Here is a 17689-nt window from a genome sequence, read left to right as displayed (position 1 = left end):
CTTAGAATTTCAAGGGCCACCATGGCTCACCAGTAGTGTTACAGTGCAACGGGGGCTCTGCAGTTTGGACTCTCCTATCTAGAAGGCTCAGCAGGTCATTCTACCAATACCCCTGCATTCCACATCCTTGGGGACCATGTCTGGATGGCTCTGAGTAAGTATGAATCTCCTTGATGGACTGTTCCTGGCCACTACAATGTTCTTTGGCAGAGAGTCTATTGGAATTATGAGGTTCCAGTAATCCTGGCTTTTGCACAGTAGCTGAGCTGAGCATTAAGTAAAGGATATGGAAGCCAAATCCTTTAAAAGAGAGGTCATCAACACACTTCCAATGGCTTCTTCTGGGCTTGGAAAGGCATTACAGCACTATAGCTGGGAGCTTGGGGTCTGCTCTCAGACATGTTAGATTTGATTCAGACTCTACCATTTACTAACTGTTTAACCTTGGACATATTACTAATCCTGTGTATAAATGGGGATAAAAGTAGGATCCACCTCACAGAGTTGTGATTAAATAAGATAATGCATATGATATACTTAGCACAATGCTTGCACAAGGTAAATGCTTAATAAATAATGGTGATTACTATTATTCTGGTTTTACCTCAGTAGCAATAAATGACAGCCATCAGGCTGCATCCAAATAAGAGCCAGCTGGCCCCTCCACATGTTGCCTCCATGTGTCAAAGGCAGCCCCGACGGCTAGTAGTGCCTGCTCCCAGGGTGGTTGTTCTAGGACAGAACCAGCTTTAGAACTTGCACATATGGTCTCCCGTTTTTGATTCCCACCATGATATAACAAGCATTTGTTTCAACGGGCACAGCTGTTCAGGATTATAGCAGAGCAAGAACAGGACAGAGAAGTTTTTCCTCTTGGTGGGCAATAGTTACAGCCAAAACTCAGACAATCCCCCTTTCTTTCTTTCTTGCCTGGGTTTGACTGTTTGGATGGCCAGAGTGGAAAATGAGAGATGAATTACCAGTAGTACCTTGTGAACTCCAGGATCTGTCAGAATTTTGGGTAGGGGGTAGGGATGGGGACATTTTGCCTTCTAAAAATCAGTTTGCCTTGGCAAGACAGATCGTGGAAACTCTTAATTTTCAGACTTTCAAAAGTGTTTCTCAAGCTGGCCTAGAGGTAGCCTAAAGTATAACTCTGCCAGATCAGGTGCTCGTGGGACCCAAACCTTGCAAATACTAGAGGATGCCCTCCAAACTGACAGAAGCCACTGCAGTCTTGCAGGTGCCCTTTCATTGGACATTTAAGAATAGAAGCATTGTCCTGGCAGAATGGCACATTGCTGTATAATGGGACTGCTTAGGGAACTTCTGGAAGGCTGCCTTACATGTTCTTTGTTGCACCATTTTAGCCAAGTTGCACTTCTCAAAAACCTGCACTCTACATAGTTCGTCTTTGAGGTCAGAGGGATTAGTATGCTTGCTTAGCAATCCTGAACGAGAGATTGCCTTGAGGCTGTGGCAGACCTGGCTAGAATGAGCTCTCCATTTTTCTGAGGCAGTGATGGAAGTCCTGATGAACCCTAGACACAGCTTCATATCAATATAGCTACGGAATGCCTCAGCCTCGGGCTCACCTAGCAAGCACTGCAGTTTTGCAGGTATGCAGGGCCTACGCAGCAGGGCTTTAGCAGTTTTATTCCTAATTTTAGAGAAACTCCTCTGCTTCCTGTGGGGAAATACTTGCTGGTAGATGGATACTTATTTGATTCCAGGAATACCCAGACAGTGATCTAGAGCTTTGGGGCCTGCAAGCAGAATTTCCAGCAGGCTTTAAAAGTGAAATGCAAGATATGTTTCCCAAGCAGTATGTGGGTCATTGACCTCCAGCTAGGAAAGGCCAAGGACAAGAGGAAAGCGCAGTCACTGAATGCTACAAGGTAGCAGACAAGTGACCTGACCATAGTCAAGTCAGTGAGACCAATTGTGTGAGTAGGACCAGATCTCTCAGGGGAGAATCTCCTGGAGCCCACACGCACTGAGTTGGTGCGGGAATGTGGTGAAGAGCCAGGCCTGGTGGTTGAGGGGGACTGTCCACTAAGCTTTCTAAGATCTTTAAGTACACTATGGTATGCACTCCCAAAACAGTACCAACTCGGCACTACAGGACATGCAACATGTCGCCACTGAGATCGGGGGCTGGGACGCAGAGGAGTGTGATGAGGCTAACCAGTTTCCTCTCTCTGAAGGGCCAGAGCAGCTTTCTAGAAAAATGGACAGCATGGCTCAGTCTGGACATCTGAGCACAGAATGGCTAGTCTCCCATATGCAAGCACAACAGCCTCACTCGGCAGCCTGACTGCCAGTGATGAGCAGCAGAAGTTCCTCCCTCCACTCTGCTTGGGAGACCACTTCAGGGACACCCTGAGAAGGTGTGGCAGGGTCTCAAGGACTATCTAAACCTTCCCACAAAGCAGTTACTTGGGAGAGTGGAACTGGCCAGGCTAACTTGCAGAGAGCAGCAGTGCAGGTGCCCTCCCTGGGGCATACTTTTTTTTTTTTTTTTTAACCACCTAACACTCATTATGCCTTCCTAACCCCACCCTGATTTCCTTTCCCCATAGTGTGTCCCATCTTAGTGGAACAGCACCACAAGGCGTCCTTCCTTCGCTTTAAGGAAGCCAGAGAGACCCTGAAGTTTTCTCACCATCCCTGGTTCATCCATGGGGAGGTTTGTGACCACAGGGTAGCTTTTCTCTCTCTTGGGACTTTGAGACTTTGGCGGAATAATGTAAGGATGAAATAAATGATTGGTGTTTGGTGGTAGCACTGGAACAGATGGTGAAGGAACTATTGTGCCTGATCTAAAGCTAGCTGGTTCCTGTCTTTTCCCAGCCTAGTTCTTCAAAACTTCCCTTCAAATCCTTGAACCCCCCAGCATCCTTTCAATACATTATCTTTTTTCATGGGCTTGCAAGAGTGGGTGGCTTGTAACAAAACCACCTCAGCTAATGTGGGTCCATGATGCCAATCACCTCATTCTAATCGTAGTGGCAGCAGATATAACTCTGGAATTTAGAGACTAATCCTTCTACGCAATGGAGCTGACATGGTATTTGGCACATTCTAAGGGACAAGGCTCATGTTCAGGGATGGGGCCTACTGATTTGTATGGAAATGACAACTCATGCCTGCAAAGTGGAAAATCAATAAAAATTATTCTGCAACCCCACAAAAAGTCCCCAAATTTTCTAGAGCTATTCAGGAATTTCTCTGGGAAGGTGCAAAGATAAGGCTGGCTCCACTCCGTCAGGCAGCAGCTGTAATCATGAGCCAACAGCTTCAGCTCATCTGTCATTTGGGCCAGGAGCACTGCCAAGTTTCTGAAGAATTTCATGTTTTCTTTTCCCAGAGGTAAAGAGCGGAACTGACCAGACTCCATCTAGTAGTCTTAGGTATATACTAAGGAATGTTGAAACCCATCCCTCACACAGTTTAATGATGGCCAATGACAGGCCTGGCCAGAGTTGGCTTAAATAAAGATGGGGACTCTAGAGTTGGGATTTCCGAGGCTGGAAGAACAGGTAAAGGTCTAAAATTCTAGGAGATAAACCCAAAGAAACACCAAATATGTGGAGTCAGTGCAGGTGTAGAAATCTTGCCACAGGTATTCAGAGATGAGAGCAAAGGCAAGTGAGCCAGGAGCAGTGAGGCAGCAGGGAGACCTCGCTGAGTGACTGCCCAGAACATCCAGTTGTCACTTGCAACTGATTTTTGCAGGTTAGTCCATCTCTTGTGCCTAGATGGATTCAGGGTCATGAACAGAGCAGACAAATGAGACAGTAAAAGCAAGAAATAGAGATTCTGGATGAATCTTCAGCAACACAGGCCGCTATGAAGGAAACCATCTGAGCAATGGCCTGGTGGCCCCTCACTATTGTGAAACAGTCTAGACATGAGTCCAGTGAGCTGGGAGCTCTGACACCAATCAGCTCTGTGACCATGTCTTATAATCACTGGGCCTCAGTTTTATCTTCTGAGAATATCTCCTTCGCCTACTTTGTAGGGTTATTGCAAAGATCAGATAAATCATAAAAATGTCAGAAATCATAAGAAATCTGAAAATGCTGCAGACACCTAAGAGCATCGTCAAGATTTTCTCTTTTTTTTTTTTTTTGAGATGGAGTCTTGCTCTGTTGCCCAGGTTGGAGTGCAGTGGCGTGATCTCAGCTCACCGCAACCTCCACCTCCTGGGTTCAAGCAATTCTCGTGCCTCAGCCTCCTGAGTAAGCTGGGACTACAGGTGTGCACCACCATGCCTGGCTAATTTTTGTGTTTTAGTAGAGATGGGGTTTTGCCACGTTGGCGAGTCTGGTCTCAAACTCTTCACCTAAAGTGATCCTCCCACCTTGGCCTCCCAAAGTGCTGGGATTACAGGCATGAACCACCATGCCCAGCCTAGATCTTCTCTTTTAAATTGAAAAACTAATGTTTTTTATTTGCCAGTCTTGTCTGCGGAGTTCAAAGTTTTCAAAAAGCATTATTTTCTTGAGAGAAACTGACATTTCACAGACCTCTGTTAGGAAATCAATTGAAGAGGCTAGCAAACTTTTGCACAAGCTATTTTTAATGTGGGAAGTGAGCTAATGCACCTGACTCCCTATAGCCATCGCTGTGACTGAAAGAGAAAATGCTCTTGGGTTGTAGGTTATGGCTTTTCTAGTGGCTGTTACAAAGGGAGTCCCTCCAACTGAGCCACATCAGCTCTATAACACCGTGATATCTGGGGTGTGTTCAGTGGATAGAGCCATTGTGAACCCCAGAGCTCTGTGGACACTACTTGGGTTTTGTTTTGTCATGAGATTTAGTCTGGATTCCGGATTTAATGTTGAGAGCACCGTCCTTGCATGGTACCTCTAAAAAGACAAAAACAGCTAGAATATTGTAGTAATAATATCTTATATTTACTAACGGTTTTTAATTTTACAAAGCAGTTTTACATTTTTTCTGCCTGGGTAACCCTCAAGCTACAAATAAGCTATGTGCCACAAATTTGACTCTAAATTGGTTATTGGCATTCAGAATGCATTTCCCAAGTTCAAGTGTGGTCAGTTAACTGTTTGAGTTCTGGGTCCTGGGGCAGGACAGATTGTGGTCAAGGAGTGAAGAAGAGAAAGAAGAAGAACATCTCCTCCTTCCCTCTTATACACATCTGAAGCTTGGTGAAAAAAAATTCCAGTGGAAACAGTCTTCAGAATCTTCCCTTAACCATTCCTGAGCCCTTCTGTTGTCTCCCCAACCCTTTCTTTCCAGGCTCCTGTGCACAGACCTTACACAAACTCCATCCCTGGGATGGTGCAGAAGGCCTCTGGCCATCAAGCCTGCTCTCCCCAACATGCATGTGAAAAACAGCCCCGTGACACTGCTTCCCAATTTGAATCCTTCAGAGTGGCTGCTGCCATCTCCATCCTACATGTGGTTGCCTTTGTATTACTATTTGCGCTTTGTATTACTGTTAGTGTAACTTCCCCACACCCAACTGCAGACCCCACTGAGATCAAGGACTAAGCCATATTCATCTTTGCAAACTTCCCTCTTGATTGCTTTTTCAGTCACAGCTCAGAGCACAGTGATTTGCTAATTATTAAAGATATTGACATAAAAATAAAAATAAATATATCCCCTACTCTGTCCAGGTCTTCTCTTTACTGAGCATTCACAAGGCTCCTGCCATTACCACAATATAATTTTCTATTCCTTCACTGCACAACCCGCAGGAAAAAAGTGATTTTATTGCACTAACATATATAAATATAGCAGTGCCAGATTGCTCCAGAGGTATCTGCATTTTTTTCAAGGGGCTACCTGCTAACTCTAAGGATGGATTTAACCTATGGATTTTCTGGAGACTCTGTTTAGGTCCTTTGCAGGGCACAGGGACTGCCGTGAGTAGGAGGCAGCTCTCCTCAGCTTTGCAAGGCGTCTCATCCTCCACTTCAGAGCCCCCTGGCAATGATTTTGCTGGTGGTTTCTGGAAGGAGGGAGAAGGGTGGCTGGGCGTCTGTGTAAATTACTGTTTGCAAGCTGGGGACTAACTTTATGTAGCTATTCTCTACCTTAAATAATTAAAACTTCTCAGTTCTGGATTTAACTGAATCCTCAAGACCTTCGTGGGAATGGACAAAACTAAAGTCCCACATTCCATACTGAGGTAACCTCTCTAGTTTAACAAGTAGGCCTTTTGGACTGTTTGCTTATTTATCTTCCTAAATCTAGAAAAGGTCTAGTTTTCAAATTATCAGGATAAAAGTACACTCAGAATATAAGAAGATGAAATTTTTAAAATTCACGAAAACTTTCTCACATACATTCAAACCTAAAACTAAAGGACTGATTGTCAGACTTGTAATAAATGACATTTTCACCAGTTCAGAGTTGAAAGGAGTAGAAAAAATGAATTTACACTCCATAGGTTAATGTCCCTGTAATTATTTTCTAAAATGGTTGTAGAAAATATTAAATTCTAAAATGGCTATAGGGCCGGGGGCTGCGAGCAGTTGGCTAACTTCACTGCTTTTGCTGAGGGGTAGGTGGAGATAGGGGTGACAGAGAAAAACGGAAAGTAGATGTCTTTCCAGTACTATCCTTTGCACCAGGAACTGTCCTGGGAACAGACCACAGGTTGGAGATGAAAGCAAAAATCAAAAAATAGCCTCTAATATTAGATATATTGAGAACTGCTTGTGGGCATATTGCAGCACTAATTAGAAATAAGAAAATGAACAATTAAATTCCTCTCCCTATAACATAAAGTAGCTTTAAAAATCATATGAAGTCAAACACGTACCAAAAAATAAACATAAAACTTCCTACAAACCTCTGTTACCCAGAGACAATGTCTGTCAATATTTGCGCATATTTCTTTCTGGTCTTTTTTCTGCCTTTAAAAAATGATGTCATATCCTGTTTCTTGCATTTGATATTTAACATAAAATAAATATAACATCAAAATGTTGTCATATCCTGTTTCTTGCATTTGATATTTAACATAAAAATTTCCCATGTCACTAAAAACTCCTTTAAACACCATTTTAATAGTTGTGTAATATTTATGTATATTGATACAGCATGATTTATTTAATCTTTCATGATTGAACACATAGGTTGTTTCTATTTTTTCTATTATATGCAATGATACACTGAACATCTTTGTATATTAATTTTGTGTATTTAGGATTATTAAGATTCTCATGTGTGAAATTATTATGCATATGTTATCATGCATATATTATTATGCATATCATCATGCATATATTATCATGCATATCACCATGCATATATTATTATGCATATTATGCACATATTATTATGCATATATTAACATGCATATATTATAAATATATGCATGTTTTAAAGGGATATCCATACACACTATCAAATTATTTTCTAAAATGGTCGTATGTGTTTGTCTACTCACAAGTATTACCTGTATAACTATTATATGTTGCCACTTCTAATCAGCATTGTGTTCTTTTATTAAAAAAAAAAAAATGGATTTTCCGGCAAGATGGCCAAATAGGAACAGCTCCGGTCTGCAGCTCCCAGCAAGATTGACGCAGAAGACGGGTGACTTCTGCATTTCCAACTGAGGTACCTGGTTCATCTCATTGGGACTGGCTGGACAGTGGCTGCAGGCCATGGAGGGTGAGCCAAAGCAGGGCAGGGCATCGCCTCATCCAGGAAGTGCAAGGGGTCGGGGTATTTCCCTTTCCTAGCCAAGGGAAGCCATGAGAGACTGTACCAGGTGCGACGGTACACTCTTGCCAAAATACTAGGCTTTTCCCATGGTTTTCACAACCTGCAGACCAGGAGATTCCCTCCAGTGCCTGGCTCAGCGGGTCCTCCACCCACGGAGCCCAGCAAGCTAAGATCCACTGGCTTGAAATTCTTGCCACTAGGGCAGCAGTCTGAGATAGACCTGGGATGCTGGAGCTTGGTGGGGGGAGGGGCGTTCACCATTGCTGAGGCTTGAGTAGGTGGTTTTATGCTCACAGTGTAAACAAACCCATTGAGAAGCTCGAACCAGGTGGAACCCACCGCAGCTCAGTGAGGCCAACTGCCTCTCTAGATTCCACCTCTGTGGGCAGGGCATATCTGAACAAAAGGCAGCAGCCCAAGTCAGGGACTTATAGAAAAAAGCCTCATCTCCCTGGGACAGAACACCTGAGGGAAGGGCAGCAGTGGGCACAGCTTCAGCAGACTTAAATGACCCTGCCTGACAGCTCTGAAGAGAGCAGTGGTTCTCCCAGCATGGCGATTGAGCTCTGATAACAGACAGACTGCCTCCTCAAGTGGGTCCCTGACCCCCGTGTAGCCTGATTGGGAGATACCTCCCAGTTGGGGCCGACAGACACCTCATACAGGAGAGCACTGGCTGGCATCTGGCAGGTGCCCCTCTGGGATGAAGCTTCCAGAGGAAGGATCGGGCAGCAATATTTGCTGCTCTGCAATGTCTGCTGATGATACCCAGGCAAACAGGGTCTGGAGTGGACCCCCAGCAAACTCCAACAGACTTGCAGCTGAGGGACCTGTTAGAAGGAAAACTAACAAACAGAAAGGAATCGCATCAACATCAAAAAAAAGGACATCCACACCAAAACCCCATCCATAGGTCATCAACATTGAAGACAAAATGTAGATAAAACCACAAAGATGAGAAGAAACCAGCGCAGAAAGGCTGAAAATTCCAAAAACCAGAACACCTCTTATCCTCCAAAGGATCACAACTCCTCACCAGCAAGGGAACAAAACTGGATGGAGAATGAGTTTGATGAGTTGACAGAAGTAGGCTTCAGAAGGTGGGTAATAACAAACATCTCCGAGCTAAATGAGCATGTTCTAACCCATCGCAAGGAAGCTAAAAACCTTGAAAAAAGGTTAGACGAATGGCTAACTAGAACAACCAGAGTAGAGAAGAATATAAATGACCTGATGGAGCTGAAAAACACAGCATGAGAACTTCGTGAAGCATACACAAGCTTCAATAGCCAATTAGATCAAGCAGAAGAAAGGATATCAGTGATTGAAGATCAAATTAATGAAATAAAGCGAGAAGAAAAGATTAGAGAAAAATGAGTGAAAAGAAATGAACAAAGCCTCCAAGAAATACGGGACTATGTGAAAAGACCGAATCTACATTTGATTGGTGTACCCGAAAGTGACGGGGAGAATGGAATCAAGTTAGAAAACACTCTTCAGGATATTATTCAGGAGAACTTCCCCACCCTAGCAAGGCAGGCCAACATTCAAATTCAGGAAATACAGAGAACACAACAAAGATATTCCTTGAGAAGAGCAACCCCAAGACACATATTTTCAGATTCACCAAGATTGAAACAAAGGAAAAAATATTAAGGGCAGCCAGAGAGAAAGGTTGAGTTACCCACAAAGGGAAGCCCATCAGAATAACAGTGGATCTCTCAGCAGAAACCCTACAAGCCAGAAGAGAGTGGGGGCCAATATTCAACATTCTTAAAGAAAAGAATTTTCAACCCAGAATTTCATATCCAGCCAAACTAAGCTTCACAAGTGAAGGAGAAATAAAATCCTTTACAGACAAGCAAATGCTGAGAGATTTTGTTTCCACCAGGTCCACCTTACAAGAGCTCCTGAAGGAAGCACTAAACATGGAAAGAAACAACCAGTAACAGTCACTGCAAAAACATGCCAAATTGGAAAGACCATCGACACTATGAAGAAACTGCATAACTAATGGGCAAAATAACCAGCTAGCATCATAATGACAGGAGCATATTCACATATAACAATATTCACCTTAAATGTAAAAGGGCTAAATGCCCCAATTAAAAGACACAAACTGGCAAATTGGATAAATAGTCAAGACCCATCAGTGTGCTGTATTCAGGAGACCCATCTCCTGTGCAAAGACACACATAGGCTCAAAATAAAGGGATGAAGGAAGATCTACCAAGCAAATAGAAAACAAAAAAAGCAGGGTTGAAATCCCAGTATCTGACAAAACAGACTTTAAACCAACAAAGATCAAAAGAGACAAAGAAGACCATTATATAATGGTAAAGGGATCAATGCAACAACAAGAGCTAACTCTCCTAAATATATATGCACCCAATACAGGAGCACCCATATTCAGAAAGCAAGTTCTTAGAGACCTACAAAGAGACTTAGACTCCCACACAATAATAGTGGGAGACTTTAACACCCCACTGTTAATATTAGATCAATGAGACAGTAAATTAACAAGGATATCCAGGACTTGAACTCAGCTCTGGACCGAGTAGACCTAATAGACATCTACAGAATTCTCCACCCCAAATCAACAGAATATGCATTCTTCTCAGCACCACATCACACTTATTCTAAAATTGACCATATAATTGGAAGTAAAACGCTTCTCAGCAAATATAAAAGAGCAGAAATCACAACAAACTGTCTCTCAGACCACAGTGCAATCAAATTAGAACTCAGGATTAAGAAAGTCACTCAAAACCACACAACAACAACATGGAAACTGAACAACCTGCTCCTGAATGACTACTGGGTAAACAACAAAATGAGGGCAGAAATAAAGATGTTCTTTGAAGCCAATGAGAATGAAGACACAACATACCAGAATCTCTGTGACACATTTAAAGCAGTGTGTAGAGGGAAATTTGTATCACTAAATGCTCACAAGAGAAAGCAGGAAAGATCTAACATTGACACCCTAACATCACAATTAAAAGAACTAGAGAAGCAAGGGCAAACAAATTCAAAAGCTAACAGCAGACAGAAATAACTAAGATCAGAGCAGAACTAAACGAGATAGAGACACAAAAAACCCTTCAAAAAATCAATGAATCCAGGAGCTGGTTTCATGAAAACATTAACAAAATAGATAGACCGCTAGCCAAGACTAATAAAGAAGAAAAGAGAGAAGATTCAAATAGATGCAATAAAAAATGATAAAGGGGATATCACTGCTGATCCCACAGAAATACAAACTACCATCAGAGAATACGATAAACACCTCTACGCAAATAAACTAGAAAATCTAGAAGAAATGGATAAATTCCTGGACACATACACCCTCCCAAGACTAAACCAGGAAGAAGTCAAATCTCTGAATAGACCAATAACAGGTGGTGAAATTGAGCCAATAATTAATTGCCTACCAACCAAAAAAAGTCCAGGACCAGACGGATTCACAGCCAAATTCTACCAGAGGTACAAAGGAGAGCAGGTACCATTCCTTCTAAAACTATTCCAATTAATAAAAAAAAAAAGGGGAATCCTCCCTAACTTATTTTATGAGGCCAGCATCATCCTGATACCAAAATCTGGCAGAGACACAACAAAAAAAGAATTTTTGACCAATATCCCTGATGAACATTGATGAGAAAATCCTCAATAAAATACTGGCAAACCAAAGCCAGCAGCACATCAGAAAGCTTATCCACCATGATCAAGTTGGCTTCATCCCTGGGATGCAAGGCTGGTTCAACATATGCAAATCAATAAATGTAATCCATCACATAAACAGAACCAATGACAAAAACCACATGATTATCTCAATAGATGCAGAAAAGGCCTTCAACAACAGCCCTTCATGCTAAAAACTCTCAATAAACTAGGTGTTGATGGAACGTATCTCAAGATAATAAGAGCTATCTATTATAACCCACAGCCAATATCATACTGAATGGGCAAAAACTGGAAGCATTCCCAGCACAAGACAAGGATGCCCTTTCTCACCACTCCTATTCAACACAGTGTTGGAAGTTCTGGCCAGGGCAATCAGGCAAGAGAAAGAAATAAAGGGTATTCATTGGAAAAGAGGAAGTCAAATTGTCTCTGTTTGCAGATGACATGATTGTATATTTAGAAAACCCCATTGACTCAGCCCAAAATCTCCTTAAGCTGATAAGCAACTTAAGCAAAGTCTCAGGATCAAAATCAATGTGCAAAAATCACAAGCATTCCATGCTATACACCAATAACAGACAAACAGACAGCCAAATCTGAATGAACTCCCATTTACAATTGCTACAAAGAGAATAAAATACCTAGGAATACAATTTACAAGGGATGTGAAGGACCTCTTCAAGGAGAACTACAAACCACTGCTCAACAAAATAAAAGAGGACACAAACAAATGGAAGAACATTCCATGCTCATGGATGGGAAGAATCAATATCATGAAAATGGCCATACTGCCCAAGGTAATTTGTAGATTCAGTGCTATCCCCACCAAGTTGCCACTGACTTTCTTCACAGAATTGGAAAAACCTATTTTAAATTTCATATGGAACCAAAAAAGAGCCCACAGAGCCAAGACAAGACTAAGCAAAAGGAACAAAGCTGGAGGCATCATGCTACCTGACTTCAAACTATACTACAAGGCTACAGTAACCAAAACAGCATGGTACTGGTACCAAAACAGATATATAGATCAATGGAACAGAACAGAGGCCTCTGAAATAACACCACACATCTACAACCATCTGATCTTTGACAAACCTGACAAAAACAAGCAATGGAGAAAGGATTCCCTATTTAATAAATGGTGTTGGGAAAACTAGCCCGCCATATGCAGAAAGCTGAAACTGGATCTCTTCCTTACACCTTATACAAAAATTAACTCAAGATGGATTAAAGACTTAAATGTAAGATCTAAAACCATGAAAATCCTAGAAGAAAACCTAGGCAATACCACTCAGGACATAGGCATGGGCAAAGACTTCATGTCTAAAACACCAAAAGCAATAGCAACAAAAGCCAAAATAGACAAATGGGATCTAATTAAACTAAAGAGCTTCTGCACAGCAAAAGAAACTATCAGCAGAGTGAACAGACAACCTGCAGATTGGGAGAAAATTTTTGCAATCTATCCATCTGACAAAGGGCTAATATCCAGAATCTACAAAGAACTCAAACAAATTTACAAGAAAAAAACAAACAACACCATCAAAAAGTGGGCAAAGGATATGAACAGACACTTCTCAAAAGAAGACATTTATGCAGCCAACAGACATATGAAAAATGCTCATTATCACTGGTCATCAGAGAAATGCAAATCAAAACCACAATGAGATGCCATCTCACGCCAGTTAGAATGGCAATCATTAAAAAGTCAGGAAACAACAGATGCTAGAGAGGATGTGGAGAAATAGGAATGCTTTTATACTGTTGGTGGGACTGTAAACTAGTTCAGCCATTGTGGAAGTCAGTGTGGCGATTCCTCAAGGATCTAGAACTAGAATTACCATTTGACCCAGCAATCCCATTACTGGGTATATACCCAAAGGATTATAAATCATGCTACTATAAAGACACATGTACACGTATGTTTATTGCGGCACTATTCACAATAGCAAAAACTTGGAACCAACTCAAATGTCCATCAATGATAGACTAGATAAAGAAAATGTGGCACATATACACCATGGAATACTATGCAGCCATAAAAAAGGATGAGTTCATGTCCTTTGTAAGGACATGGATGAAGCTGGAAACCATCATTATCATCAAACTATCACAAGGACAGAAAACCAAACAGCGCATGTTCTCACTCATAAGCGGGAGTTGAACAATGAGAACACATGGACACAGGGAGGGGAACATCACACACTGGGGCCTGTCAGGAGGTGGGGGGCTGGGAGAGGGATAGCATCAGGAGAAATACCTAATGTAAATGATGAGTTAATGGGTGCAGCACACCAACATGGCACATGTATACCTATGTAACAAACCTGCACGTTGTACACATGTTCCCCAGAACTTAAAGTATAATTGAAAAAAAAGAAAAAAAAACCTTTGCCAGTTTTGTAAATAAAAATTGTATCTGAGTTACTTTATTCATTCACAATTGTTATTCATTTGGTTTTCATTTTTGTGAGTTGTCCGAATAAGATGGTTATGTGATTAAAATATGCACATTCCTATGAGAAGTATAAACTAGTAGATTAGCACCAAATACGTTAATGTTCTTCTACAATATTTGTGGCCCAGTCAAATTTTCTTTCATAAATACAACCTAAATAAAGCAAAATATGAAGCAATCCTTACCTTTCTTTGGAGATTTTGAGGAATTTTCTGCTGACTTGACTTCTTCTTCTTCTTGTTCTTCTTCTTCTTCTTTTACTTCTCTTTCATCTTCATTTTCTTTCTCTTCTTTAGACTCCTTTCTTGATGTCATGGCTAATTCCTCTAGATCTTTATTTTTTATAAGGGTATGATGAAGTTTCTCATATGCATCTTCAAACTTTTCCTCTGCCTGTCTGGCTCTATTTTCAACCTCCCTGACATGGGAGAGAAACACAACAAAATAGAAAGGGTTGAAAAAGTACTTTTGATTTAGAAACTCATTTTCTAAAAAGGCAGTAAGATTAGATGAATGTGTCTGAAGGGTAGAAATAAGGGAAGCAACAGCATCAATGATTAACTGAGAACTGGGGGCCCAGGAGCAACTCTGAATGCTAATGTCAGAGTAGAAATCATGCTGCTATTTAAGAATATATTTATCATTTCTTAGTAAAATCTGATTTTGGGTATCTGGAATTCTCCATCAATCGCCAGGGAACTCCCTTTCAAGGGTTAATTTTGGCTTCCCTTAATTGATGTGATCCAACAAACTAAATTCAACAGAGTCACTTCTTTTCTAGCACCTCTAAAACCAAATTTTTACAATCAAAGAAACCAGCTTGAGATGTGCTTCTTAGCTACTACAGCACGTTATATGTCTACATGGCTACGCTCTTCTCCTGGCATCCCCAGCCATCTTAACTATATTGCCCTTTCTACTCTTTGAGTTATGTAACATTCTTTCCCAAGCACAATAGTTTCTCCTAGTTCCCTCTATTTCCCTAAGTCATCTCTTAGAAACAAACATTGAATTGGATCACTTTAACACCCCCCTCCAACACACACAAAGAGTTTGACTTCCTCTATCTTTCCACTGTAGTTAAGAATGGATATTCCCACCAGGGCAGTGTAGTTTACTGCCTCTAGCAGAACATGTGGAGACATACATCCCCCTAATGAGGATAAAGAAAGCAGGAGAGCCAAAGGGAAGCCAAAAAGTGTGAATTTCTCAGTCAAACCTTCTGGCCAGCCATTTTCATCCTCTTACCATTGTGTTGACTCATACTTACAGTAACTTCTCCTGCATATGTTCAATTACAGCCATTGCTTCAAGATATTTTTGGGCCAGTGTACCTTGCTTAGCTGATTCTCTCTGACAGAGGAAATATGAGATATGAATGAACTGACAGTCTCAACAATCAGTATTCTACTTTTTCAGGATGTTCTGGATCAAACCTTCTAGAATATTCTTTGTCTACTACTACCCATATCTTCTAATAGATGGTTAAGCACACTCTTAATACCAAAAAAAAAAAAAAAATAGGGATTGTCTGTGGCCAAATAGCATAGAAGCTTCTAAATTATTCATGCTACAGGTGAATAAGAATTTGATTTGAATTGTAAAGAAGAAGCAGGGGAAACAGTAACAACAAAAAGAAACAGAGAAATAAAAAAAGATTTAAAAAATAAGGAGAAGGGTCAACATGTTTCTTTATAAGTCAAGTTAAAGATCAAGGAAGCTAACTTGTATATCTGTCTTACTAATAATTTACTTCACTAAGAATGTAACATTGCAAAATCCAATGAAGTCTTTAAATTCCTTAGGGGACTTCATAAATATCAATTAAAGATGTAGATCTTGCCAGGCAAAGAAAATATAGAAAAAAGATAACCTCTTTAATTTATTTTGACTCTATATAAGAGGAAGATGAGAGAGGAAATTTAGAGGACAAAAACTATGAGCATATTTTTAATTGAATATTAACATTTTCCCAGAACAGTGTACTTTTAAAGTCTCATTTATCCACGTCTCCCAAGCAGTGTCCAGTACAAGGTAAAGTCTACATTATAGACAGAAGGAGAGATACAAGAGGATGGACAGCCTGCCACAATCACAGCATGATCCAGTGGGCTAAAGCAAGCCTGCATCTAAGCCTCTGATCCTCAATCGCACATTCCATCATACCACTATACCTTTTTCTAAAAGAGAAAAGAACCCGTGTTAGTCTCTTCACTATTTATTTATTTATTTATTCTTTTTCTTTTATAGAGACTGGATCTTGCTCTGTCACCCAGGCTACAGTGCAGTGGCACAATCACAGCTCACTGCAGCCTTGACCTCCCAGGCTCAAGCAATCCTCCCACCTCAGCCTCCCAAGTGGCTGGGACTACAGGTGCACACCACCATGCCCAGACAATTTTTAATTGTTTTAGGTAGAGACTGGGTCTTGCTATGTTGCCCAGGCTGGTCTTGAACTCTTGGCCTCAAGTGATCCTCCTGCCTCAGCCTCCCAAGTGCTGAGATTATAGGCACTGGCCACCACACTTGGCCAATTTCTTCACTTTTATGCTAGATATTAGACTCTTATTTTCTCTGTCACATATTTTTCTCTTTCTGTTTTGTTGCTTCTTTGGGGAACTTGTTTGGAAAGTACACACTATCATTTTTCACCCTGAACCTAAGGTATGTGATGTGGCTGTGCCTGCATGGCACACACTACTAACTTATTTGTTCTTTTAAAAGAAAGGGTTTCAGAGCAGAGGCTTCTAGAACTGGAATTCCACACATGGTTTACAGCCCTATGAAACAACTAAAACTATCGGTGGAATCCAAGGTAAACCAGGATTGTCCACTACTACCTGTGTGCATTTGAGCCTTCTGACTCTCTCCTCATTCTGTCAATAGATATAAATTTAGTTACAATATGCTAGGAAAACATCCCTTTCTTTTGATACTGGCAGGTACAGATTAATGTTTTGTGGTCCATTTCAAGTCCTTCAATAGGAGAGCTTCAGACCGTGGTCTGAAATGACATTTTAGACATTCCCATGGTCTGAAATGCTGGTTGTGGGGCTGCTAGCATCCTCTATGTGTGCCAGATGGCAATCCCCCATGAATCACCCATATACCGATGCAGATGCCTCAAGGCTAATTACAGATACTGCCACAGGCCTTCTTCTCAGACTCCAAACCTTCCTCTGGCTTTTATGCCATTTTACTCACTATATGACAGAGACAAACATGGACCATGCGGCTCTTGTAATCAATTGCATTGGACCCTCCTTGCTTGTGCCTATGTGCTGTAGCTTTCAGTTAGTCTCCGTCTGACATCAATTCTGCCTTTAGCTTTTTTAGCTTGGTCCTCCTGGGTTCTGACCCTACTAATGGGCTTTGGGTTGCATCTCTATGGCTTGGGAGTGCCTCAAGGAAGATCCCACTCCAGGCTCAGCTCCTTGGGATTCAATTCTGGACTCCTAGTTGGACTGGGTGCTCCTATCAGCTTTGGACTATTCTCTGAGTACCAATATCCCCAAATATCAATCAACCTCGTCCCCTACTAGAATAGCACAATTAGGCCTCTTCTGTTTGAGCACCTGGTGATTGAAGCCACTTTTGCAAAATTATGATGGTAAGATAAATCTGACGGGGCTGACTCCATCTTGCTTGAGTCTCACAGGTTGGCTGACTTGGCTCATTCCTGGGCATGGGCAAAGTTTAAATGATAATAGCTCTTCCCCAAAACTAAACTACTAAACTACCCTTGTAAAACTAATGAAAGGCCACCAAGTTAGGAGTATAAGAGGGACCTGAATTCAGCCATTATTCCAGAGGTCAAAAGATTTGCAAATT

General features: G+C 41.3%; 1 protein-coding gene across 9 annotated transcripts in view; it reads right to left on the bottom strand.

The window, feature by feature from the left end:
- AXDND1 (axonemal dynein light chain domain containing 1) overlaps positions 1-17689 on the bottom strand; it is a 177767-nt gene that overhangs the window by 5911 nt on the left and 154167 nt on the right. For all 9 annotated transcript variants that reach the window (XM_055255123.2, XM_063627440.1, XM_055255124.2 and 6 more), the window contains 2 exons: positions 15129-15211; positions 14044-14276 (listed from right to left, as the gene is read on the bottom strand). In XM_055255123.2, the coding sequence (XP_055111098.1) occupies positions 14044-14276; positions 15129-15211 (316 nt within the window). The remainder of the gene's footprint in view (positions 1-14043; positions 14277-15128; positions 15212-17689) is intronic.

This window comes from Symphalangus syndactylus, chromosome 12, assembly GCF_028878055.3.
Source record: "Symphalangus syndactylus isolate Jambi chromosome 12, NHGRI_mSymSyn1-v2.1_pri, whole genome shotgun sequence".
Classification (NCBI taxonomy): domain Eukaryota; kingdom Metazoa; phylum Chordata; class Mammalia; order Primates; family Hylobatidae; genus Symphalangus; species Symphalangus syndactylus.
This window is presented reverse-complemented; position numbering and strand designations above follow the sequence as displayed.